This window comes from Ammodytes marinus (genome assembly GCF_949987685.1).
Source record: "Ammodytes marinus genome assembly, chromosome: 16".
Taxonomy (NCBI): domain Eukaryota; kingdom Metazoa; phylum Chordata; class Actinopteri; order Uranoscopiformes; family Ammodytidae; genus Ammodytes; species Ammodytes marinus.
The window spans coordinates 27,812,175-27,837,046 of record NC_137220.1 but is presented as its reverse complement, the minus strand read 5'-3'; the positions used below and the strand labels follow the sequence as shown (position 1 = coordinate 27,837,046).

Genomic DNA, 24,872 nt, shown 5'->3' with positions numbered 1-24,872 from the left:
CTATTATGACCGAAAGCTCTACAAGAATAAACCTGTGAGATGTAATGAGTGGCAGGCTGACTAATCAGCACAAATGTGTAGTTCTACCATATAAATGGTCAGTTTTCTGCATAATGAAAGAATAGTTGTACTTGTACCACTGATTACAAGTAGGCCTAAGAACTAAATCAAATATTCATGGGGGTTAGTGAACTAAATCAAATATTCATGGGGGTTAGTGTACTACGATAAAAGTGAGTTCATGGTAACATTTTGTATTTATACAATCTGATAGGCCACATTCAGAGAAACTTGTAATATTGAATATAATGATTGGTGAGAGAGCAACCTCATTTAGAGCTCAATTGGCAAGCTTGGACAAAGGAAATTGGATGTGTTGTGTGCAGAAAGAAAATCCCCAGCATGTCATATGTGCCTCCTTAAACTAGTTCTAAAAAGATATACAACTCCATCATTTTAGGAGCCCAGGTAATGCAATACACAATAGGTAGGCCGACAACCCTTATACATCCAGAAATATAAAAACAAACATGCAAGATAATAAACATTGTACATAATTAGAAATATATTTATCTTTTTAATTGTTGCTTGTTTACTATTTCTGAAATTAAAATATGTCGACCCAACGGTTAGCTACACATTTGAAGCCAGTGCGTCCATGCGTAGCTCAGGCAGGGAGGACGCTGCTGCTGAGAGAGACAACCAGTTGCTCTCCAGCTGCACAGTCAAAGTGGAGCCTCCCCTACTCACCGACGGATGCACATCACCGACCTGTTGCCTCAGCGGGGAGAAAAGTAGAGCTGCATTGTGACGCTGCCAACTAAAATCAAATAAGAAGTAGACTAGATGTATCTGTTAATGAGGAAGACCACGGACGATGTTATGAGGTTTATCAATGTGTCCGTTATTGATCTTCGTTTCCAATAGCAGAAGGAAGGAAGAGCAGCGGAGTGGCTTTGGGGGGTTCAACCTTCCTGCTGTGGAGGTGGGCTGTTCGGTTATTTCTGTCTCTGTGCTTCGGAGGAAGAGGATGACCATGGTGGAACTGGAGAAGGAGGTGCTCCCGCTGCCCCCTCGGTACCGGTTCAGAGACCTGTTGCTCGGGGACTGGCAGACAGACGATAGGTAAGGATGCAGCAGCTACTTGCATCGTTTACGCACGGCGCACTGAATACGTTGCGCATCTGTGCGCCACGAGTGTGAAAGTAATCGCTTGTTTTTGCGTTTGCATTTTCTCTCTGTGATCTTGTTGATTTCTCTGTGTGAGTGTGCTGGAGTATTTTAGTGCCAGCTGTTGTTGAGGATGCTGCAACAGGTTTACTCGTTGCCCTGCGTGCGCAGAGGCGTCTGTGGCTGATACCACCAGAAGCAATATTATAATTAAACCATAAGAGAAAACTCCTGAAAAGAGGAAAAGATACTTCCTTTTAATTCAGGATTTTTTATGTCAGTTATTTTCATTTATTAGCATATTTGAAGAATTCCTTCGGTGGCATCGGCCAGAAAGGAAATGAAAAACGTGCAAGTGTGACCAACAGTATGCCCTATTTGTGATACTACTCGTAACATAATTCCTGAGATTTACGGTGAACCACCTGCTACCTGGACAGGCAATTTCAAGTGGGTGCTCTTGGTAACTGGAAATTAACCTTTGCTTACACTCCGTTTGCAGGGTCGCGGATTTAATGTGTTATCTGATTTACATCGCTTAATTTAGCAATTTCGTCAAGCTTACTAATGGAAAACCTTAACCTCCATTTTACGCATGGTGTATCGTGTTGCTAGGTAGAAATAAGAACCAAAACATTTGATTTTGGACTTGAATGGCTGTTGTAATCGAGGAATCTTGAAAGCAGAGGTCAAACCAGGTCCATCCATTGTCAGGCTTTATACAGAAATGCTGCTGCATTCTATTTTAGAAGTCTTTCAATAATGCTTACCATTTCATTGAATATATCCATTTAAAATCATCCATCCCTCATTGGTGATAATTAAACTGTGTTTCTTGATCTGGGATGTTATGAAACATAAACTGGCCTACTCACTCTGCCTGTGCTCATTGGCCTTCTGTAATTTGTCAGCTATTATATATTGCCCAAGGCCTAATGTTTCCGAATCACAGTTCAGCTTGACCCTCAGTTTCCCGATTAGAGTGACAGATGGGTTGCTGCTTGTGTCTTGGAAAGAACAAAGGACTTTGTATAGTCCAGGTCCCTCATCCTCTGAAAGAGGTGAAAAAAACATGGATACTTTCACCAAATAATTGTAGCAGAAAGAGCATAGGAGCATAGTGGATGTGGGTGATAGAGGCTACTGCGACAGTTTGAGGGAACTATGTGTGTTGGCCATTGCCCTATGGGCTGTAATACCCTCTAAACACATAATGTGGATGAGTGTTTTCAGGGATATCCTGGTGTCAATAACGTTAAGGGCTCTAGAAGGTCCTGAGGTTCAAATGAATCTTCTCTGGATTTGAACATTGGCTTGCCTTTGTCATGGTGCAGAGCTGTAATGACCAGTGCAGACATGCTGCCTGCTTAACTATTAGGTAGATCCTGATTAGGAGTATTTGTCTCTAGCAACATAGGAGAGTGCTTTTTATCTCCGATGTGTATAACCGTGATTGTGTGTGTGCATTTTATATATGAACGTTTCATCACTTGAGAGAGAGAGAGAGAGAGAGAGAGAGAGAGAGAGAGAGAGAGAGAGAGATGGATTAACAGAGGGTCAAGATGTTGATCTCAGGGAGTATTAACAGCTTTTAAATAGACTGATTAGAAGGGAATTGATCGCTTGGATTAATAGTGACATAAAGCTTAATTAAGTCCCAATCACACAGTTTGTTTTCAATGTTCTCACGGTTGCCTTTAAGTCAAAGAAGCAGACCCACATGGGCACAGGTGCAGGGATAGCATCATACATTACGACCCTGTCCCAGCACAAAGACACATGTACTCATCAAAATGTCAACATGTGCACACTTATCTGCTTGACACATGTAGTTGCACTGTACTCTGGGAAAAAATACCTTGCTGAAACCAATCATCCCTTTTTCATCAGCCTCCTTGGGCCTTCTCCCTGTCCTCTTCGACTCTCAGCTGTGTGTGTGTGTGTGTGTGTGTGTGTGTGTGTGTGTGTGTGTGTGTGTGTGTGTGTGTGTGTGTGTGTGTGTGTGTGTGTGTGTGTGTGTGTGTGTGTGTGTGTGTGTGTGTGTGTGTGTGTGTGTGTGTGTCTGTCCCTCTGTCCCCCTTTATGATTGATGTCCTCCAATACCAAGCTTTTCCCCCCTTTCAAGGGCTCTCCTGTACCTCCATGGAATACATTATGCTGTGGCCGTTTAAAGGCCCTTAGTTGAGGCAATTTTTAAGTACTATACTTTAATTTGAACTGCTCTTAATTTTTCAAATGAGATTTGGCTAAAATATTCAAAACTCAGAACCCAGCATGGCTTCATCTCATTTTGACAAATTGTAACAAATTCAGTTGAAACAATCTTATTGTCCCTGACATGATTTGAATAGTGGTCTTCTGCTTAACCCATTGATGACTATGGCAATCTAGGATGCATGTCCTTAATGCCTGAGGGTTTTCTGAAAAAATAGTACGAATTGTCAAGTCTACCAAAACCTTAATATCTAAGCCTGTGTAGCACATAGAAACATGAAATAAAATACATTTAAAAGTTAAGGTTCACAGGTTTTATTTAAACATGCTCCCTTAGCGCTTACAAACCAACAAATATTTAAAAAAATCGTCAAAATTAGATGAATTAGAAAATTATTAAATATTGTTAATAAATAGATGCGATGTGTTGTGTGATTTTCGTCAGTAGTCTATAGTAGACCTTGATTCTGCGCACCAAACGCCACTAAACTGTTCTGTCGCCGACATAGCTGGCGTATTTTTTTTATTATTTTGTTTTATTTTTTATTTTTTTGATTGACATGATTTTCGGCAAACCACACAACTTTTGGGTGGTCACGTGGTCTTAAAAAAATCAACAAAACCCACCTCATGTGTATTTGAACCAATGACAGTGCATTCTATGCTGGGAATGCCATGAAAATTAGATAAAGTAATAATGCTGCGCGACGCAGCATCAGGCAGGAGAGCCAATGTGGCATCGCGCAGCAGCCGTCATCAATGGGTTAAAGGCCAATTATCTTTATCTATGTAGTTCCACCCAACCCATGACATTCCTGCCGGTACAGAAATGTGTTCAAGGACAAAGAAATAGTAACATTTAACAGTATTATGACTTCAGCACCATTTATATTGAAAAAATAAATACGGATCTTTTGATGAGAATTTTCCTAGTCAGGGGATGTGTCTGGTATTGGCCTAAAATCAACATGATATCTAGCCCTGAAATGGATCAATTTGTGGTGGCTTGTGGATATAAGAAGTCTCTTTCTATGTGTAAATCTCATCACAGACTGGTTCAATCAGTAAAGAAAGCTCGCTGTCTCTGTCTTTTCACACAAAAGCTCCAATCTTCCAATCCTCAGACTCAGTGTTTACAAATGATCGTTTTACATTTTGAGAATTTTCAGAAGAATACATTTTCTGTCTTAATATAGGGGAGGACGGGGAATGTGAGACATCGGGTAATGTGAGACACCCCCTGTATTCTAGGACATGGAACACATTTATGGTAATGTGAGATATATGTGTAACACTTTATTTGAAGGTGTATTCATAAGACTGTCATTACACTGTCATGACACCTGTCATGAATGGTTATGATTGTTGTCATAAAGTGCCATTCGGTCAATTATGTCACGTTTAATGCAACATTGACATTGTCTGAGATATCTTTGTTATGACAACCTGACATAAGCTAAGACAAAATAATTTGTCCATGTCTTTGTAATGACAACCTGACATTGTTACGGTTAAGTTCTGGACCCAAGAGCAGACAGAGGCAGTTGTGGATATAATAAAAAAAGGTTTATTTCAACGAGGTGGGGAAGCAGGTGGTGAGTGGGGAAGCCGGGGCGGAGAAGCAGGTAGGTAAGCTGGAGGTTGTGGTCCGGGTAACTGCAGGCAGAGGAAAAAACAACGTTAGGGTGGTGATCACAAAAACACGAGGACACGAGATTAGGACGAGGTAGAATACTTGTAGCCAGGCGTGTATAGTTACCACTGTAGTGCATGGTACGAACTGGCAACGACAGCAGGGAAGCCAGAGGTGATATAGTCGCGATGATTGCTGATGCAGACCAGGTGTGCCACAGAACAGAGGGAGTGGGAGTGGCAAAAGGAGGAGGAGCGCACAGCAGCCAGCTGTGATCACCACAGTACCTCCCCCTCAACGGACGCCTCCAGGCGGCCTAAGCTTCTCCGGATGAGCCTGATGAAACTCACGGACGAGAGAAGGGTCGAGGATGAGGCCCCGCGAGATCCAGGTTCTCTCCTCCGGCCCGTAACCTTCCCAGTCGGCGAGGTACTGAAAACCCCTGCCCCGCCGCCGTATGTCCAGCAGCCGCCGGACAGTAAAGGCCGGATGATCGTCAATCAACCGGGGAGGAGGGGGGGGGGGGGGGCATCCGGGGGAGAGAGAGGACTGGTGGAGACTGGCTTCAACTTGGACACATGGAAGGTGGGGTGAACGCGCATAGAAGGGGGAAGCTTGAGCTTCACAGAAGAGGGATTAATAATGTCAACAATCGGGAAGGGACCAACAAAACGAGGGGTAAGTTTTTTAGAGCCAGTCTGCAGCGGAAGATCCTTCGAGGAAAGCCACACCAGTTGCCCCACCCGATAGGCAGGAGCGGGAGCCCGGTGGCGATCCGCGATGCGGCGGTTCTGTTCCGCAGAGCGCAACAGAGCGGAGCGAGTACCCTTCCAAACCCTGCGGCAACGGCGGAGATGGTGCTGGACGGAGGGGACGGAGATGTCGTCCTCTTGAGCGGGGAACAAAGGTGGCTGGTAACCAAGGGAACACTCAAATGGGGACATGCCGGTGGCTGCGCAGGACATCGAGTTGTGGGCATATTCGATCCATGAGAGGTGGTCACTCCACGCCGTGGGGTTGCGTGCTGCCACACAGCGCAGAGCGGTTCCCAGGTCCTGATTGGCCCTTTCAGCCTGCCCATTGGTCTGAGGGTGGTATCCAGACGACAGGCTGACAGAGGCCCCCAGCGCACGGCAGAAGGACTTCCACACCTGGGAGATGAATTGGGGACCCCGGTCGGAGACGAGGTCCGCGGGAATCCCATGTAGGCGGAACACATGCTGCACCAGCAGCTGGGCAGTCTCGGTGGCAGAGGGGAGTTTAGGGAGGGCAATGAAATGAACAGCCTTAGAGAATCTGTCCACGACTGTGAGAATGACTGTGTGGCCATTAGAGGGGGGAAGACCAGTCACAAAATCCAGGCCAATGTGAGACCAGGGCCGGCCAGGAACAGGAAGGGGGCGTAGCAGACCAGCAGGGGGTTGGTGAGAGGACTTGGCCCGAGCACAGACCGTGCAGGCCAGCACAAATGCCCGGGTGTCAGCGTCCATAGCTGGCCACCAAAAGTGCCTCTTCAGTAGGGAAAGGGTGCGACCCACGCCAGGGTGACAGGCGAAGCGCGATGTGTGGCCCCACACCAGAACTTGAGACCGCACCGAACTGGGGACAAAAAGGCGGTTAGGAGGGCCGTTGCCCGGTTCTGGTTCGGTGACCTGGGCCTCCCGGATGAGGGACTCTATCTCCCAGGTAACAGCAGCCACGTTGAGACAGGAAGGAGAGAGGATAGTGTCGGGGGGGGCCGGTGTGTTCACAGTGCCAAACTGACGAGATAGGGCGTCAGGCTTTACGTTACGGGACCCGGGCCGGTAGGTGAGGGTGAAATTGAACCGCCCAAAGAAAAGGGACCACCGGGCTTGGCGGGAATTTAATCGCTTAGCTGTCTGGATGTAAGACAAATTCTTGTGGTCGGTCCAAACCACGAACGGCTGTTCTGACCCCTCAAGCCAGTGCCGCCATTCCTCCAACGCCAGTTTCACAGCCAGCAGCTCTCTGTTACCCACATCATAGTTCCGCTCAGCAGGAACCAGCCGGCGAGAGAAAAAGGCGCAGGGGTGAATCTTCTCATCAGAGGCAGAGCGCTGGGACAGGACCGCCCCCACCCCAGTGTCAGATGCATCAACCTCCACAACGAACTGCCTGGAGGGGTCCGGTTGGATGAGAATGGGGGCAGATGAGAAAAGCCTTTTAAGCCCAGAGAAGGCAGCGTCCGCCTCCGGCGTCCAGGAAAACGGGAGGGCAGGAGAGGTGAGACGGGTGAGAGGGGCTGCAACCCTGCTGTAATCCCGGATAAATCTCCGGTAAAAATTGGCAAACCCCAGAAACTGCTGCAGTTTCTTGCGGGAATCGGGGATGGGCCAGTCTGTCACTGCAATGACCTTCTCGGGGCAGGTCATCACTTGCCCGCTCTCAATGATGAACCCCAGGAAGGATACAGAGGTGACACTGAACTCACACTTCTCGGCCTTTACATATAGTTTGTTCTCCAACAGCCGTTGAAGAACTTGACGGACATGCTGAATGTGTTCCTCCTGGTTGCGGGAAAAAATCAGGATGTCGTCCAAATAGACAAAAACTGAGCGGTTGAGAAAGTCCCGGAGGACGTCGTTAACCAGGTTCTGGAACACAGCAGGGGCATTAGTTAGGCCGAAAGGCATGACGAGATACTCAAAATGGCCGAGGGGGGTGTTAAAGGCCGTCTTCCACTCATCGCCTTCACGGATGCGCACCAGATGATAGGCATTACGTAGGTCCAATTTGGAGAAGACTGTGGCGCCCTGCAGTGGCTCGAATGCGGAACTGATGAGGGGCAAAGCATACTTGTTCTTCACTGTAATGTTATTAAGACCCCTGAAATCAATGCACGGGCGAAGTGACTTGTCCTTCTTGGCCACAAAAAAGAAACCTGCACCAACAGGAGAAGAGGAGGGTCTCATGAGGCCAGCCGAAAGAGAATCCTTAATGTACTTCTCCATGGCCTCCCTCTCAGGACGGGACAAGTTATAAAGGCGACTACTGGGCAAAGGGGCGCCGGGGAGGAGATCAATGGCACAGTCGTAGGGGCGATGAGGAGGCAGGGTGAGCGCACGACACTTACTAAATACCTCTCCCAGGTCATGATAGATTTGGGGAACCAAGGAGAGGTCGGGAGGTTCCTTGGGCAAGGGAACATCTCCCACTGCCGGAGACAGGGCAGATTGTAAGCAGGTGGAATGACAAAAAGTGCTCCAACTCACCACCTTGCCAGAAGACCAGTCAAATTGGGGATTGTGCCGTTTGAGCCAGGGGTGCCCCAGCACCAGGGGAGTGAGGGGAGACAGGATGACATGAAACTGCAGTATCTCGTGGTGATTACCGGAAACAATTAACTCAAGGGGCTTAGTACGGTGAGTAATAAGGGCCAGGTGACGGCCGTCTAAGGCGTTAGCATTTAAGGGAGTGGGTAATTGTTCCAATTTAATGCCAACCTGAGACGCGAAGCCGGCGTCAATGAAGTTCTCATCCGCTCCAGAATCCACCAGGGCTGACACAGGAAAGGAATGCCCGAGGGACAGGAGAGTGGCATCCAGCAGTGAGCGAGAACAGTGAGAATCGGGGACGGAGGGGGCGTGGCTCAGCAGGGCCCCGAGCCTCACTGCCGAGCCCTGTCTTTTGGCAGTGACGGACAGGTGGAGATGAGATGCCCGGGCAGCGCACAGTACAGACACACTCCGGTCTTAATCCGATGAAGCCGCTGTGCCTGGGTGAGACGTGTGCGGCCCAGCTGCATGGGCTCCTCTTCCGTGACACCATGCGTCACGGGGGCAGAGAGGGTAGTCTTAGGGAAGAGTGGGGAACAGGAAGCAGCGAAAGCCGGAGGCACGGAGCTGCCCGCCTTCTCCCTACGCCGCTCGCGTAGACGATTATCCAGCCGGATAGAGAGGGAAATCAATTCATCGAGAGTGTCAGCTTCCTCCCTAGTAGCCAGCTCATCCTTGATCGACTCACCGAGACCGGAAAGAAAAAGCCCACGTAGTGACTTGTCGTTCCAGCCCGACCTGGCGGCATAGGTCTTGAACTCAACAGAGAACTCAGCTACACTGAGCCCTGACGTAAGGAAATAAGCCGCTTGGCGGCGTCCCCTCCCTCTACTGGGTGATCAAAAACTTTCCTCATTTCCGCTACAAAAAGGTCAAAATTGTCATTAACTGGAGAACTACTGTCCCATAATGCTGAAGCCCACGCTAGTGCATTACCCTTAAGTGACCCCATAATGTAAGCGATCTTAGATCTTTCAGTGGGGTAAGTGAGGGGCTGCTGACTGAAAACTAGGGAACATTGGATCAGAAAGGCTCTACACGTACCCATGTCCCCAGCATAGCGCTCAGGCGCAGGAATGAAGGGCTCACGGGCTCGTGGCAGGTGTATCGGAGGAGTGGGAGCAGGCGGAGGTGCCGCTTGAAGTAGAGGCACTGTGGTGAGGGGAACCAGTAAGTCCAATTGCTGCCCCATTTGAGTGACACGGGTAGCGAGATTCTCAAAAGCCTCCATAGCGTCCCGGAGGGCTTGGCTGTGCTCAGCCACCTGAGTGCCTTGGGCGGCGAGAGCTCCACGGATCTTGCCAAATTCCGCTGGGTCCATTTTGGCCAGTTCGTTCTGTTACGGTTAAGTTCTGGACCCAAGAGCAGACAGAGGCAGTTGTGGATATAATAAAAAAAGGTTTATTTCAACGAAGGTGGGGAAGCAGGTGGTGAGTGGGGAAGCCGGGGCGGAGAAGCAGGTAGGTAAGCTGGAGGTTGTGGTCCGGGTAACTGCAGGCAGAGGAAAAAACAACGTTAGGGTGGTGATCACAAAAACACGAGGACACGAGATTAGGACGAGGTAGAATACTTGTAGCCAGGCGTGTATAGTTACCACTGTAGTGCATGGTATGAACTGGCAACGACAGCAGGGAAGCCAGAGGTGATATAGTCGCGATGATTGCTGATGCAGACCAGGTGTGCCACAGAACAGAGGGAGTGGGAGTGGCAAAAGGAGGAGGAGCGCACAGCAGCCAGCTGTGATCACCACAGACATAAGCTAAGACAAAACATCTTATTGATGTCTTGATTATGTCTACTTGACATTAACCAATAATATGACCTGTCATAAACATGTCATAGTAGACTTATTTATCAAATGTAAATTAACTATTTCCATTTATGTGGTAAGATTATATTAAACTGTCATATGCGGAACATTGGGGGCGGGACCTGATAAGCCTTTGGCTTCTTCCGTCTCCCTTCGGACAACACAAAGTATGATGTATGAATATTTGCAAGAGAAAATTGTGTATTGTGTGGAATTGTCCGAAAGAATAATAAATAAATAAATAAAATAAATAAATTTTGACATTGACTGTCATGAGACCTTTATTACACTGTCATGAATGATTCTGTTGGCCTCAAGTAAAGTGAAACCATTTGGACATTTCATTAACATGTCATGAAACGTTATTACACAGTCTAATGCCTTTATAACATGCTCATGAATGATTCTGTTGGCCTCAAGTAAAGTGAAACCATTTGGACATTTCATTAACATGTCATTAACTGTTATTACACTGTCTAATTTTGACATTTACTGTCATGAGACCTTTATTATACTGACATGAATTATTCCCTTTGCCTCAATGTAAAAGAATTTGGACTTTTAAGTAAATGTTATTACACTTAATTACACACACAACAGTGTTAACTGCAGTAGTAGCCCCTTTATAGATGTAACATGAAGCATGTCAGTATTACATGTGAAAATACCTTAACAAAGGCAATATAAGTCAAGACAGTCTGTTTCATTTTCTTTGAGACACTAAACAAAAAATATATACAAACACTTAAAACCGAAATAAGAACCACTTTAAAATCAAATGATTTGATTTTATTTTATTTTATTTGGACATGGACATGACAATGACATTGGACGAACCAGATGCAATGTTTTCAGTGTGTTAGCATAAATGCTAGTTTACAACACCTGTCCACAGGAGGCTTTTAAAAACAACAAAATAAACAAGTCAAAACAAAAACAAGATCAAAATACTGATAAAAACTGACAATTAAAAGAGTAAAAATGCAGTATACAATGAAGTACAGAGCAGCAATATAATAAGTCAAATATACTGTATATATAAGATACGTAGAGTAAAACAAAGGCAGCATGATCAAACAATACACCAGTTGTAAATTATTTGTGTGAGCACTGTTGATTTGATTTGAGCCGTTGTTTAAGTTCTCTGTTAAAAGTGCTGCTATTAGTCTCTAGTTTTAGACTAGTGGGCAAGAGGTTCCACAGTTTAGCCCCCTTTGCAGAGAAAACAGACTGCACAAAATGCACTTTCCAGTCCTTAAATGAGCAATCCAAAGAATAAAACAGTGGCTTTAAAATAAATAATATATGTTATAATGGCTGCTAAAAATCACCAGGAAGAGATCAGCTTAAACACAAAAGGAGAGCAAATGGCACTGAGCTTTTAAACTTTGTGGGCATGTTAGATTCAGCATAACTAGTGCAAACTTGTAAGTGAATACGGTGCTTAAACAGGCAGATTGCAGATCAGCAAATCATAGAGCTATTAGCACACACAATAATAACAGAAATATACACTAGATCAGGTTGAAGTAAATAAAAGATACATCAAATAAAAGAGACAGTGTAGGCCTACTGCCCTGGCAGTGCGTAGTATGGAGCATGACAGCGAGCTAACATTTAAAAGCCCAATAAAGAATAAAAGACACAAGGCTTGACTTTTATTGTTTCTTTGTGAATCTTGTATTGGTAGGTTTTTCTTTGTAAAACTGTAAGGGTGTATTCACACATGGAAAGTCCGTTAGTTCACTTGCTTTGGTCCAGACCAAATAGAGTTTAGATTTTTTCTTCACTTTCATATTGCCCCTTTTGCAAGTGAACCAGCATTACGAAGCAAAACCACACGTGATCTGAGGTCATTCATTCATTGGACAGACATTCTGAGGTGGAGAGAAGCAGGAAGAACAAAGTAAAAACTGCGAATTTATCATTGATATAATATTGGGTTAAAAATAATAAAAAGGCCTACATCTAGCCTATACCTATAAATAAAGAAGAAAAACATACAATTATTGTTGTTTCATATGGTTATAATATGTAGCCCCATGTCAATGCCACGTCTGATTAAGCTGTGTACCAGCTTGGTGTCAGTTCGGCGCAGTTCAGCTCCAAACTGACACGGGGACAGTAGGCTATTGACGGTCCCGTTGGGAAGAACAATAAAAACACACACTTCATGCAAAGCGCAGCGTGAACCTGTTGGCACTGTAGGCTACGGGAGACGCTCCTCTCCATCTGATCGCTGAACATATCAGCATGTGTACGCGTCATTATCAACTGTAATATTTTCGCTCGGGGCTCCCGGTCAAACCACAACTAATCTTCCTAACAACGGCGACAACAACACTTTCCCATAATGTGAATCTGATGGCAATTTATTAAAAAAGAAAAGGCACAGCGCTTCCTGCAATTGGGTCGGATCGAGTCCGGCCAAATTCACACCACAAACGAACTGCAGCAGAGTGCGTTTTGAAGCGCATCGAGACCACCTCTTCAGCTAGGTCTCGGAGCGTTTGTTTGGTCCGCCCCCGAGTGCGATTGCTGTATTCACACATGTCTGAAAGATGCGCACCGAAGGCGGAAGTGCACCTGAGTTCGTTTCAACCGAACTAAACAAGGTATGTATGAATACACCCTAACATAGACATGAAAAAATAAATCAATATACACAGAAAGTACCAGACCTATACAGACAGTAGACAATACACAGTAAGTAGTATATGGTAAGTATACACACAGCTATGCTATTCCTATTTAAGTATTAAACAACACATGACTGTAAAAACACAGCTTAGCATGTATGACAAAGTATAGTGAGCTACCAAACAATTAGCTTCTGTAGTAGTCTACCTGCTAGCTAATAGAGCCACATGTGCAATCAAATAAACATAAAAGTAGCTTACTTTACATTCTTACACCTGAAAGCTAATGTAGCCAACACTACAAACTATCAACACTTACAGACAAATAGTCTCCTAGGCAAAGGCGTTATAAAGAAATACCCAGCAGCATTTATCTGTAGACTATGCTGTTCCTGTAGTCTGCATACAACTGTGAACAAAATGTAGGCTACATGAAACACCGGAGATTTGGCGCCAGATCCTGTATGCTACACATGAGGGCTCACTCTGACACTTTTTCCAAAAACCAAGATAAAATTAAAATATTAACACTTAATATTCACTTAGAAAAACTGCTATATAACAATAATTGCAATTGCAATATGTCAAGACAGTCTGTGATGCCTTAACTATAAGTCTGTGTATATTGATTTATTTGTTCATGTCTAAGTTTTACAAAGAAAAACCTACCAATACATTCTTTTATTCTTTATTGGGCTTTTTAAATGTTAGCTCGCTGTCATGCTCCATACTACGCACTGCCAGGGCAGTAGGCCTAAACAGTCTCTTTTATTTTATTTATTTTATGTATCTTTTATTTACTTCAACCTGATCTAGTGTATATTTCTGTTATTATTGTGTGTGCTAATAGCTCTATGATTTGCTGATCTGCGATCTGCCTGTTTAAGCACCGTATTCACTTACAAGTTTGCACTAGTTAAAAGCAGTCTCAAACTCACACAACATATCCGCAGCGATCTTTGATGTTTACTATCACGGCTTCGACGTTGCATGCACGTCACTGTCGTCATCCGGTTACGTCCGCCCCAGAGCACCATACAAAGGGCTCTGGCGCGCCCATATTAGATAGAACCAATTGAAACGTGAGCCCGGATTTCTGGTCTTTTTGAAAAAGCTTCAACGGAGAGTGTCCAGACCAACAGGCGCAGCAAACTTAATTTGCCAGCGCCTAGTGGCAGGTCTGGGAATGCCAGGCTATGAGACAGGTAGTTTTTTTCTCAAATTGTGGCAGTGGGGTAAAGTGAGACAAAGGCTGTGGGGTAAAGTGAGACAGTGTCTGTGCCCTATTTTAATGAATCCATTATATTTGAGGTAGCAGCAAGGAGACTAGTTTGAAAAGACAAAATACAATGTGGGTTGGAGGTGGGGGTTGATGGTTGAAGGGGTGTCAGCAAGGGCATGGTTTGGCACGTATGTATGTGGGGGACACGAGAGTGACCTTTAACATCAATAGACTCTAAGAAATATGTCTTTATTAAATGAATGATCCCAATAAAACAAATGCAGAAAAAAAGACTCAAAAGATGGAAAATGACAGCTGGGTCTAGTCCTGTTCTGAGTCCCAGACTGTTCTGGTTCTGATTGCCCTTTGCTCTGACCCCCAGACTCTAGCTGACTCTAAGGGTCCTGTGTTCTGACCCCCAGACTGTGTTTTAATCTAACTGGTTCCATCTGTCATTTGAATGTAAATTATTAAATATGAATCATATGTTGTATTTGATCAGAGTTACTTTCAAGTGTTTAGAAGAATGTTTTGCATTCTGTTACTAGTCCGACATTAGTTTTGGAATATTTGGTTTTCAAGCTAGCCGTCAGGATTCTAACTGTTACAATGTGTGTTGTTATGGTAGTTTCAGAGTGTAAAATGTAAGTGGTTCAGTTTTCCCCCTTGATTTTTCTGGTCTGTCTCAGTTTACCCCACAGCTGTGGTAAAGTGAGACACATGACAACATTTTTTAAAACAATCATATTTTCACTGCCCTTTGTCTTGAAAAAATTCAGCTAATTCCCATTTCTAGGAAACATCCTGAATTAATGGGAAATGTGTAAATTTGAGTGATAGGGGAAGGTGGGGTGATTTGTGCATTTTGGAAGTTGCAAAACCCCTTGTTTCTAGAAAACCGTGGAAGAAATTGGAAATGTGACCACATATTTAAGAAGAGCCATCCATTTGACTCATCCTGTAAAGAAGGGAGACACAAGGAATAAGATATAAGCACATTTAAGCTCAAAAAACTGTGTTTTGCCTTTCAAAGTAAAATTTCCATGATCAAGGTTTTTTGATTATTGTGTCTGAACAATTATAGACACGTTTGAAAACATTTGACACATGTTTTAGTGCTTTGTATGCTACACTTTGAGTCTATATAGTTAGCACAATGTCAACCCTAAATTGCTGCATCATGCCTATTATCCAAAATTCTGGGGATGGGGTGATTTGTGCGCAAGGGCCTGGGTGAGTTATAAGTAAGTAAGTAAGTAAAATGTATTTATAAAAGCACATTTATGACAGTTTGCACTGTCCAAAGTGCTGTACATAGTGCATTCAGTAGGTAAACAATGAAGGTAAAATAACAATAACCAAAATAAAAGACGTAAAGCCCATACATCCACATAAACACAGATAGTAGTGCAGAGGTAAGTAAGTAGTGCAGAGGTTAATGGGGAGGAAACACCAGGGTGTACATATGGGTTTTGAGCCTTGATTTAAAGGCAGTAATGTAGGGGGAATCACATTTGTCAGGTGGCAGTTGGTTCCACAAGCACGGAGCAACTAGTGCAAAGTACATTTCTGAGAGTTGTGCCAGTGGCATGGCTGTATACGCTGGTCACCAAAAGAAAGTGATTGTCTACAGTAGCTCAGAAGAGAGTGACATCTCAATTCCACTTAACGACACCACTGATGAGAGTTCAGATGGCCAGAAAGATGATGATGGTGACTTTGTCATTGTGACACAATGACGCACAAATCACCCCACTACGTGGGGTGATTTGTGCGACAAGACAACTTTTTTTCCGAAAGCTATATTTCTTAAACAGTTTATTCCAGATCCAAAGTTTTTATTGCCAGGGATGCACAACATCCTGAAATATATGTACATATTTGAGTTGGAGACTTAACTGTCAAGGCCTCACTTTAAAATCACTTTGAGTAAAAAGTTGCACAAATCACCCCACCTTCCCCTAAATCATTTTAGCTCGCTTAGAGGGGAGCAAATGTAAAAAGTGTCTGAGATTACCCCGTTCTCCCCTACTGCAATTACAGTGTTTCAGCATGGAGACCAATATTCTCAGAGTTTATGTTTATAACAGCCTATAACACACACACACACACACACACACACACACCCACACACACACACACACACACACACACACACACACATACACACACACACACACACGCCTCCCAGCACAGCAGAGCTTGTATTTCTAATATGTCAGAAGCTAAATTAAACACTAAAGAGTCTCCATTGCTCCACAAAAGAAGCGGGAGCTTTCCTCAGTCCAGAATGATCATTACAAATGTCTGGCTTTTGTACTTGGAACAATCTCCGACTGGCTGTCACTTCCACATCTTCTCTCTTCTCAATCTCCATCACAGACAATTCTCTGCTTTCCTTTCTTCCCATGCTCCTAGTCAAGCCTTAATCTAGTAAAGCCACTGAGAATGTTATCCATCATTATTGTCAATATCCATACCAGTTAGTCTGCTTGGACACCTGAGTACTTTGCTAAGCTTTTCAGATCTCATGTGCTGTATGTCTGAGTCACATCATGTATACGACGGTTTAAAAATGTGATAGCCACTGTATCACTGTCAAGAATAGTGTTAAGAGTCTACAGATGGCTTGTAGGATGAGAGGAGTCGCTTTGTGAGAAGGTGATTGGATCAGATTTTAGGCTGGGCGAGAGGAAGGCGGTGATAAGGGAGAATGCCCACCTCATAACTTCATTCATGAGTTGTACACATGCCCCAAAGACACCTTACTCAATGTATTCACATACAACCAGTATGTTGTATGCTCTGCATAGTCAATGGTAAGCTGAGATCATAGAGTGGGGTAGGCAAATAACACAAGCATCGGGCCTGATGAATATCCTTTCCTTTCAATTAGCAAAAGCTTCTAAAACAACATCCTACTCGATTTTATTGAAGAGGAAAGGTTGCGAGTAGGCCTGCACATTACGCACTGGTTGGTCTGAGAAGAAATGAGAGGGCATGGTGGGAGGGTGGAGGGCTCATACCATAGTTTTATACAATGCTCATACACAGTGATCCTGTAGCTAAGAATATTGTGCACAGGATGCCTGGTGAACACAAGCCGACGGTCTCTTTGTGAGAAGGTTGTCTACAGTACGGATTGCCTGAGGCACAATCTGAGGTCATTCCAATGTATTGTTCTTTGCAAGCCCTTCATCCCGAGGCTATGTGTACAGTACAAGATTTAGACACACAGCCTATGGGATATACTGTATGTCAAAGCATTATCCCTTTTCATTGTAATGACTGCTGAGCTGTAGCCTAGGGCTGTACAGAGAACATAGTCAGTGCAGGGTGTGTCCCTTGTGGTCATCTATTCTAGACTTATGGCTCTTTTTATGTTTTAGATCTGTTTTAGCCCCCACTCTGCATTAATAAGCTACTGCGGATGTTGAATTCCCTAACCAGCCCTTTGGTTGGACGAACACTTAAGAGCCGTCCTGCTGTGTGGATACTATAACACACACAGCCATGGGCCTAACTAGCATGTATCTGAGCATTTGATGGCTCTAGCAAAGTCGATTTGGCTGGAAGGCCCAATGTTAGGGTGGGGGCAGGGAGCTGCTGCGCCACACTGGTGTTGGGGATTACGGACACAGTCCACTGATCAAATCTCCCCTATTCCCAAACTGTGTTAGCTTAATACACAGCAGGACTTTCAAAATATCAAGCAGCCTGAGAGACACCATGGGCAATAGAGACGACTCCTCTTATGTTTCACTCCTGCGTCGCATCCTCAAAGCGATTATTTCAAGACGATGAATGATATTGTGTTGATTTGATCAAATGTTGATCAAAACGCCTTCGCACATCTGAGGCTAATTTAATCTGAAGGGACATGAAGATAGAATGTCATTGGATGGCTTTTAATAAAGTAAAGCATCAATTTAAGCCATATTTTGTTTCATGGTAGAGGGATTAATTGGATGTTCTCTAGCTAGCAAATCTGAAGAAAAACCGAAGCAACTTGTGTGTCTTGTTCCTTCTTCAGCTTACCGGTAATAAAAAGATATCTGGACAGACCCTCATAAGCAATACATAGTGAGTGATTATTTATGGGAAGAGTTAGGTAAGGCTGGTTTCCATCAGGGAGCTGGAAGGAGAAGTGGCTGGAGGACTCCTGCTGATGGTGTATGTAAAGTTTTAATACAGGAACCCAGCAGTTGTTCAGGAAATGGATTTGACTGAACACTACAGCTAGCTTACTAACTAGGAATATTCTGTGGGATATATTACACATTTCTCGTCAATGATGGCTGTTATTTTCCTCCAGTGGGGTGGAGAGAGTGATTGTTTTGTTTACACTATAGACATGTATACACAGTAGTTTGGTCATGACATAGACAGATGATTGGTTGAATCTTAAAAGATAGACAGGAGACCCCTATTCAAATAGACAAGGAGAGAAAGAGACACTTCCAAGGTCTCAGTCATCCGTAAGTTATTATGAAAGAATGTTCATGCTTGTTTTCATGCTTGTTTCATTGTAGAGGTGAAATACATTTGGTGGTAGCACTAATGGGTATGCGCTGATCATTTTCTTCATCTGACATGACTGAAAAGGACCTTTCTTTAGCAAGCATTTGTACACATATTATAATTTTTCGTTTCCTTTTTCTTCATTATTCTTCTCCACCTGCTATCAACACAGGCTAATGTGCGAGATGGTTGTGTATCTGGGTCAGGGACAAGCCGTTCTGTCGACCATTGGTTGTGTGAAGTAGAGAAGTACACCTTGCCTCTGTGAAGCTGTTAGAGCCACCCTGTGGTGATGTGCGATGTATTGCCTCTTGCCATCCCATAGAATTTTCTCCTGCCCCCATTTGTGATCTGTGTAGCCTACATTATCACTGCATGTTTCTGTCTGCTTCACTCGTTAAGCTATGTCCTCTTTTCTCAGACAATGCTCTATTCACCCCTTCACCTTAAGATCTGTGTTCATTTCATACTGGTTTATGGCCATCAGTATTTCTCTAGAATTGTTCTATAGAAGCTACACGTGTGCTCGAGTCAATAGGAACAACGTGCTTAAAAAATAAATAAACTGCCTGGTGCCTTATTATATTTGTATTCATGTTAGCCCTTTTGTAATTTTGACATTTGAGAGAGTTGTATCCTTCTTTACGTCCACAAGGCACAATAGAAGTGGAAGGCATCCCCCATCTGAAATTATAACATGTATGATTGATTTTCTCATAAAATAATTCTTTCTCTTCCCTTACAGCATATCATTATATTTATTCAGGAGACTTTTTCTTTTTCAAATATGAATTTATTAATATGTTTTCCTTTACTTTTCACTTGGTGGTCTCATTTCTTGTTTTCTTCTTCTTCACTGGTATGAATACTACAACATATTATTGAGTTGTGTGTGGAGGTTGGTGATACGCTCTCTTTGGGCTTGCATATAGTTTGGGGCTTCTTTAATCCCACAACGGCCATTGTGGTGACATTATGGAACACAGGCATGGGGAAGCATCAGGAAAACATCCCTCTCTCTATCTCTCTCTCTCCCCCTCTCTCTCAAAGATCATCCTCCGGTTGCCCCCTCATTCTTTCTGTCCATCTGTCTGTTTATCTGTCCACATTTTTTTTTTTGATTTGTCATCGTGATGTGCTTGTGTGTCTTTTCTTTTGAAATAATGCTCTTTATGAGTATTGAATGTGTTATTCTCACTCATCCTCCCGGTCGATTGAAGAGCCCGACGGTCAATCTATCCCACAGCTCAATTCTTTACTGCGCTATATTTCCACTTTACTTTTTATCCTCTGTTGTACACTCAAGTGGGAAAGCTCTCGCTTAGAGGAAACTATCAAGGGCAAAACGAGGGCTGGAATAATCTTTCTCCTGGGTAGTTGTCCCACCTCTTTATAGAGTATGAAAGGATTGAAGCACTTTGATGAATAAAGACGCAGCACACGGATGGCTGGGCTAAGAAACGTGTCACCTTAAGTGTCTTAAGCCAATAACAAACAGGCAATAACAAACTGGAGGTTTAGCAAAGGATAGACATGGAGGTGCAGTGCCTTGTGGATTTGCTTGATGGAAAGCAAACATTAAAGCTTTTATTATTTTGCTTTGTTATGAGGATGAAACCTGCCATAAGGCTGTTCTACTGTTACTGTTCTTTATTCTTATCAGTCTTTAACATTTGTATCATTACAATTTTGATCAGGACATATAAATCAATTTGTTAGTAGCAAAGTCATATAGGGGAGAACGGGGGAATCTGAGGCATCGGGTAATGTGAGCCACCCCCTGTATCTAGGCAACGGAAAACATTTGTGGTCATGTGAGATATATGTTTTCAAGCCCCTCTCATTTCCCCATGGCCCTGAAAGAGAGGACCTCATGGTGCTGTGGTAAGCATGTTTTTTTCACCAAAATATCCTGGTTTGTGCGCGTCGCCATCTTGTGAGATTTTTACTCCGCCTCACTCCTCTTGCCGAAAAGGGGAATCGACGTCACGTCGGGGGGAGGGAGATAGCTGACGTATACCTCCGAGGCAAAGTGAGGGACAACGGGCGGAGAGCTGTCACTCTAGAGAACGCGCCAATACATTTTAACCTCCAAAAGAATAAAAACTAGCGTGGGCCAAAAAAATTCACCCCCCTCAGTGTTGTCATGGAGATATGACCTAAACATACAGACTAAACTGGTTTTGTGGCCCAGGCTGTAAATAGGTTTAATAAGACTTTGAAAACGGCCTATCTAACAAGTGAGTCAAAGAAAAACTGCTCTCTTGGCGCCACCCCCAGTGGCACTTTCTGGTTACTACAGTTGTAGGTCACTTCCTTATTGGATGCCGGTAAAAATCGCTGAGGTTGGGGCTTGGTGTTGATGAACTACCAACATATGAAACCATGTGATGCTGATAACTGAAGATTAGCCTGAAATGCTAAGAGAGGTAGTTTTTTCTCAAATTGTGGTGGGGGAAAGTGAGCCAAATGCTGTGGGGGAAAGTGAGCCACTGTCTCACTTTCCCCCACCATTCTCCTGTGTTCTGAGTCCCAGGCTGTTCTCGCTGGTTCTGATTTTCCTGTGCTTTGACCCCCAGACACTAGCTGGCTTTAATGGTCCTGTGTTCTGACCCCCAAACTGTGTTCTAATCTAACTGGTTCTATCTTTCATTTGAATCTTATTAAAACCTTTTGAATTATAATATGTTGTATTTGATTTTGTTCAGAGTTACTTTCAAGTGTTAAGAAAATTTGCTTTGCTTAATTGACCAAACCCCATCATTCTTTTACTGGTCCGACATTAGTTCTGGAATGTGTGGCTAGCTTTCAGGATTCTTACTGTTACTGTTACGGTTGGGTCTGGAGGACACAGGCGCAGAGACAGTGTGAGTAAAAGAAGATTTATTTTAGGAGAAAACCAGCAGGGTGTTAGGACCGGGATCCGGGGAGGGAAACTGGCTGGCATGGGGGTCCAGGGAGAGAGCAACGGGGCAAGTCCAGGAGCCTGAGTGGAAGCAGGCTAGAGCGGGCAGGCAGGAGGGGTCCGAGGAGTAGTGCTGGAGAGCTAGGGCTGGAGCTGGTGGCTGGAGTCAGGCCGGGAGAATGTGTGAAAAACAGAAGCTACAATCTGGCAGTGTCTGGAAGGTAGGCCCGGGTATAAGTAGCGCAGTTGATGAAGATTGAAGGCAGCTGCGAATGTTGTTAATTGACTCCAGCACACCAGGCTCCACCCCTGCAATTAGCTCAGCACACAAACACAGGTGAAAAGGGAAAACACATATAAGGCCAAGGAGCCCAAACGGGATCATGACAGTACCCCCCCCTCAATGAGAGCCTCCAGGCGAGCCACCGGGCTTCCCTGGGTTGTCCCGGTGGAACTCCTTAATAAGGGAGGGATCGAGGATGAGCTGGCGAGAAATCCAGCTCCTCTCCTCAGGACCATAACCCTCCCAGTCCACCAAGTACTGAAAGCCCCGACCACGGCGGCGAATATCCAGGATCCGCCGGACTGTGTAGGCGGGGTGATCATCAATCATGCGGGGAGGTGGAGGGGGTGTAGCTGGAGGACACAGAGGGCTGGTGGAGACAGGCTTAAGCTGGGAAACGTGGAATGTGGGGTGAATCTTCATAGATAATGGCAGTTTTAATTTGACAGCGGATGGGTTGATAACAGTTTCGATTTCAAAAGGACCAATGTAACGTGGGGACAGCTTCTTAGACTCAGTGTTGAGTGGGATGTTTTTTGAAGAGAGCCAAACCTTCTGACCTGGTGTGAACTGTGGTGCTGGAACCCGGTGTCTGTCTGCCATGCGCCGATTGCGCTCGGTGGAACGGAGCAGGGCAGCGCGAGCGTCCCTCCAGACCTTACGACAGCGTCGAAGGTGGGCCCGGACAGATGGCACCGCGATGTCGCCCTCCTGTGCTGGGAACAGAGGGGGTTGATATCCAAGGGAACATTCGAATGGGGACATACCAGTAGCTGCACTTGTCAGGGAGTTGTGGGCATATTCAACCCATGGCAGGTGAGTGCTCCAGGAAGACTGGTTCCGAGTAGTTACACAGCGCAGCGCAGCTTCGAGGTCCTGATTGGCCCGCTCCGTCTGCCCGTTCGTCTGGGGGTGGTAGCCTGAGGAGAGACTGACAGAGGATCCTAACTCACGACAGAAAGCCCTCCATACCTGGGACACGAATTGTGGACCCCGATCGGAGACCACGTCAGCAGGGATCCCGTGGAGGCGGACCACATGCTGAACCAGGAGATCAGCAGTCTCAGACGCTGTAGGAAGCTTGGGCAGAGGCACAAAATGGACAGCCTTGGAAAATCTATCAACAATGGTGAGTATGGTAGAATTACCTTCGGACAGCGGGAGACCAGTGACGAAGTCGAGACCAATGTGACTCCAGGGGCGCCCAGGCACCGGGAGGGGACGGAGCAAACCTGAGGAGGGTTGATGCGAGGACTTACTGCGTGCGCAGACAGTGCAGGCGAGCACGAAGGCACGGGTGTCAGCCTCGATGGTGGGCCACCAGAAGTGTCGCTTGGCCAGGGACAGGCTGCGGTTAACACCCGGGTGGCAGGAGAAACGTGAATTATGCACCCACTGGAGGACCTTGGAGCGGACAGCACTTGGCACGAACAGCCGACCCTGCGGCCCGGTTCCCGGATCCGGTTCCTCCCTCAGCGCCTCTCGGATCCGTGCTTCAATCTGCCACCTGACTGCCCCCACCACACAGCCAGGGGAGATGATGGTATCGGGACTGGAGAGACCGTGGTCAACGGCAAACTGTCGGGACAAGGCATCCGGCTTCCCATTCTTGGACCCTGGTCGAAAGGTGAGCTGGAAGTTAAATCGACCAAAGAACAATGCCCAGCGGGCTTGGCGGGAGTTAAGGCGCTTGGCGGACTGGATATAGGACAGGTTCTTGTGATCAGTCCAAACAATAAAAGGGATCTCCACCCCCTCCAACCAGTGCCTCCACTCCTCAAGCGCTAGCTTAACCGCTAGCAGTTCCCTGTTGCCGACGTCGTAGTTGTGCTCTGCGGGAGACAGGCGTCTGGAGAAGAAGGCACAGGGATGAAGCTTCTGGTCCTCCGGGGAGCGTTGAGAGAGGACCGCCCCTACCCCGGAGTCCGAAGCGTCGACCTCGACCACGAACTGTAGAGCCGGGTTGGGATGAATGAGAATGGGGGCTGAAGTGAACCGCCTCTTCAGTTCCACGAACGCCGCCTCAGCCTCAGGGTTCCAAGAGAAGGGGATAGCTGGGGAGGTAAGTCCAGTGAGGGGAGCCGCTACTCGACTGTAATCCCTGACAAACCGTCGGTAGAAGTTGGCAAAGCCCAAAAAGCGCTGGAGCTGCTTCCGGGTCACGGGTTGAGGCCACTGTGCCACCGCCTGTACCTTCTCGGGGTCGGCCCTCACCTGCCCTCGCTCTATGATGTACCCCAGGAAGTCCACGGAGTCCACATGGAACTTGCACTTCTCTGCCTTGACATACAGCTTGTTTTCCAGGAGTCGCTGTAACACCTGCTTCACGTGTTGGACATGTTCCTCCTGTGAGCGAGAGAAAATCAGTATGTCGTCCAAGTACACAAACACAGTGCGATTTAAGAGGTCACGGAGCACATCATTAACCAAAGCTTGGAAGACAGCGGGGGCATTAGTGAGACCAAAAGGCATTACCAAATATTCAAAATGTCCGAGGGGGGTCTTAAATGCAGTCTTCCATTCGTCACCCTTCCGAATGCGGACAAGGTGATAAGCATTGCGGAGATCAAGCTTGCTGAAAACTGTGGCACCGTGGAGGGATTCAAAAGCAGAGTTAATTAAAGGCAGAGGATACTTGTTCTTGATAGTGATATTGTTAAGACCCCTATAGTCTATGCAGGGACGCAGGGAACGATCCTTCTTGGCCACAAAGAAAAACCCAGCCCCGACAGGAGATGACGAAGGTCGGATAATACCTGAAGCAAGGGACTCCTTGATGTATGTCTCCATTGTCTCTCGTTCAGGCCGGGACAGGTTATACAGACGACTGGATGGCAAAGGAGCACCTGGAAGAAGATCAATAGCACAGTCATAGGGCCGGTGAGGGGGCATAGAGAGAGCACGTTGCTTACTAAATACCTCTCCCATACTGTGATATGCGGCAGGGACTTCAGACTGGTCAGGGGGCTCAAGCTTTAAAGGCACAGTGGCTCCCTCTGCTGGGGAAAGGGCGGACCGCAGGCAAGACGAGAGGCAATAATCACTCCAACTTAGTACACGACTAGTCGCCCAGTTGATGTGGGGATTGTGTAACCTTAACCAAGGCTGACCCAAAACTAAGGGAGTGTGAGGGGAAGAGATAATGTGAAACTGTATTACCTCATGGTGGTTGCCTGACA

The 24,872-nt window shown here is 45.6% G+C and overlaps 1 protein-coding gene across 1 annotated transcript in view; it reads left to right on the top strand.

The window, feature by feature from the left end:
- Positions 1–1,030: 1,030 nt before the first annotated feature.
- The window catches only part of kcnt2b (potassium sodium-activated channel subfamily T member 2b), a gene marked incomplete at its 5' end in the record, with an annotated part of 72,879 nt that continues 49,037 nt past the window's right edge, over positions 1,031–24,872 (top strand). Inside the window, one exon of the mRNA XM_080043766.1 lies at positions 1,031–1,125. Within this exon, the coding sequence (XP_079899892.1) occupies positions 1,031–1,125 (95 nt within the window). The remainder of the gene's footprint in view (positions 1,126–24,872) is intronic.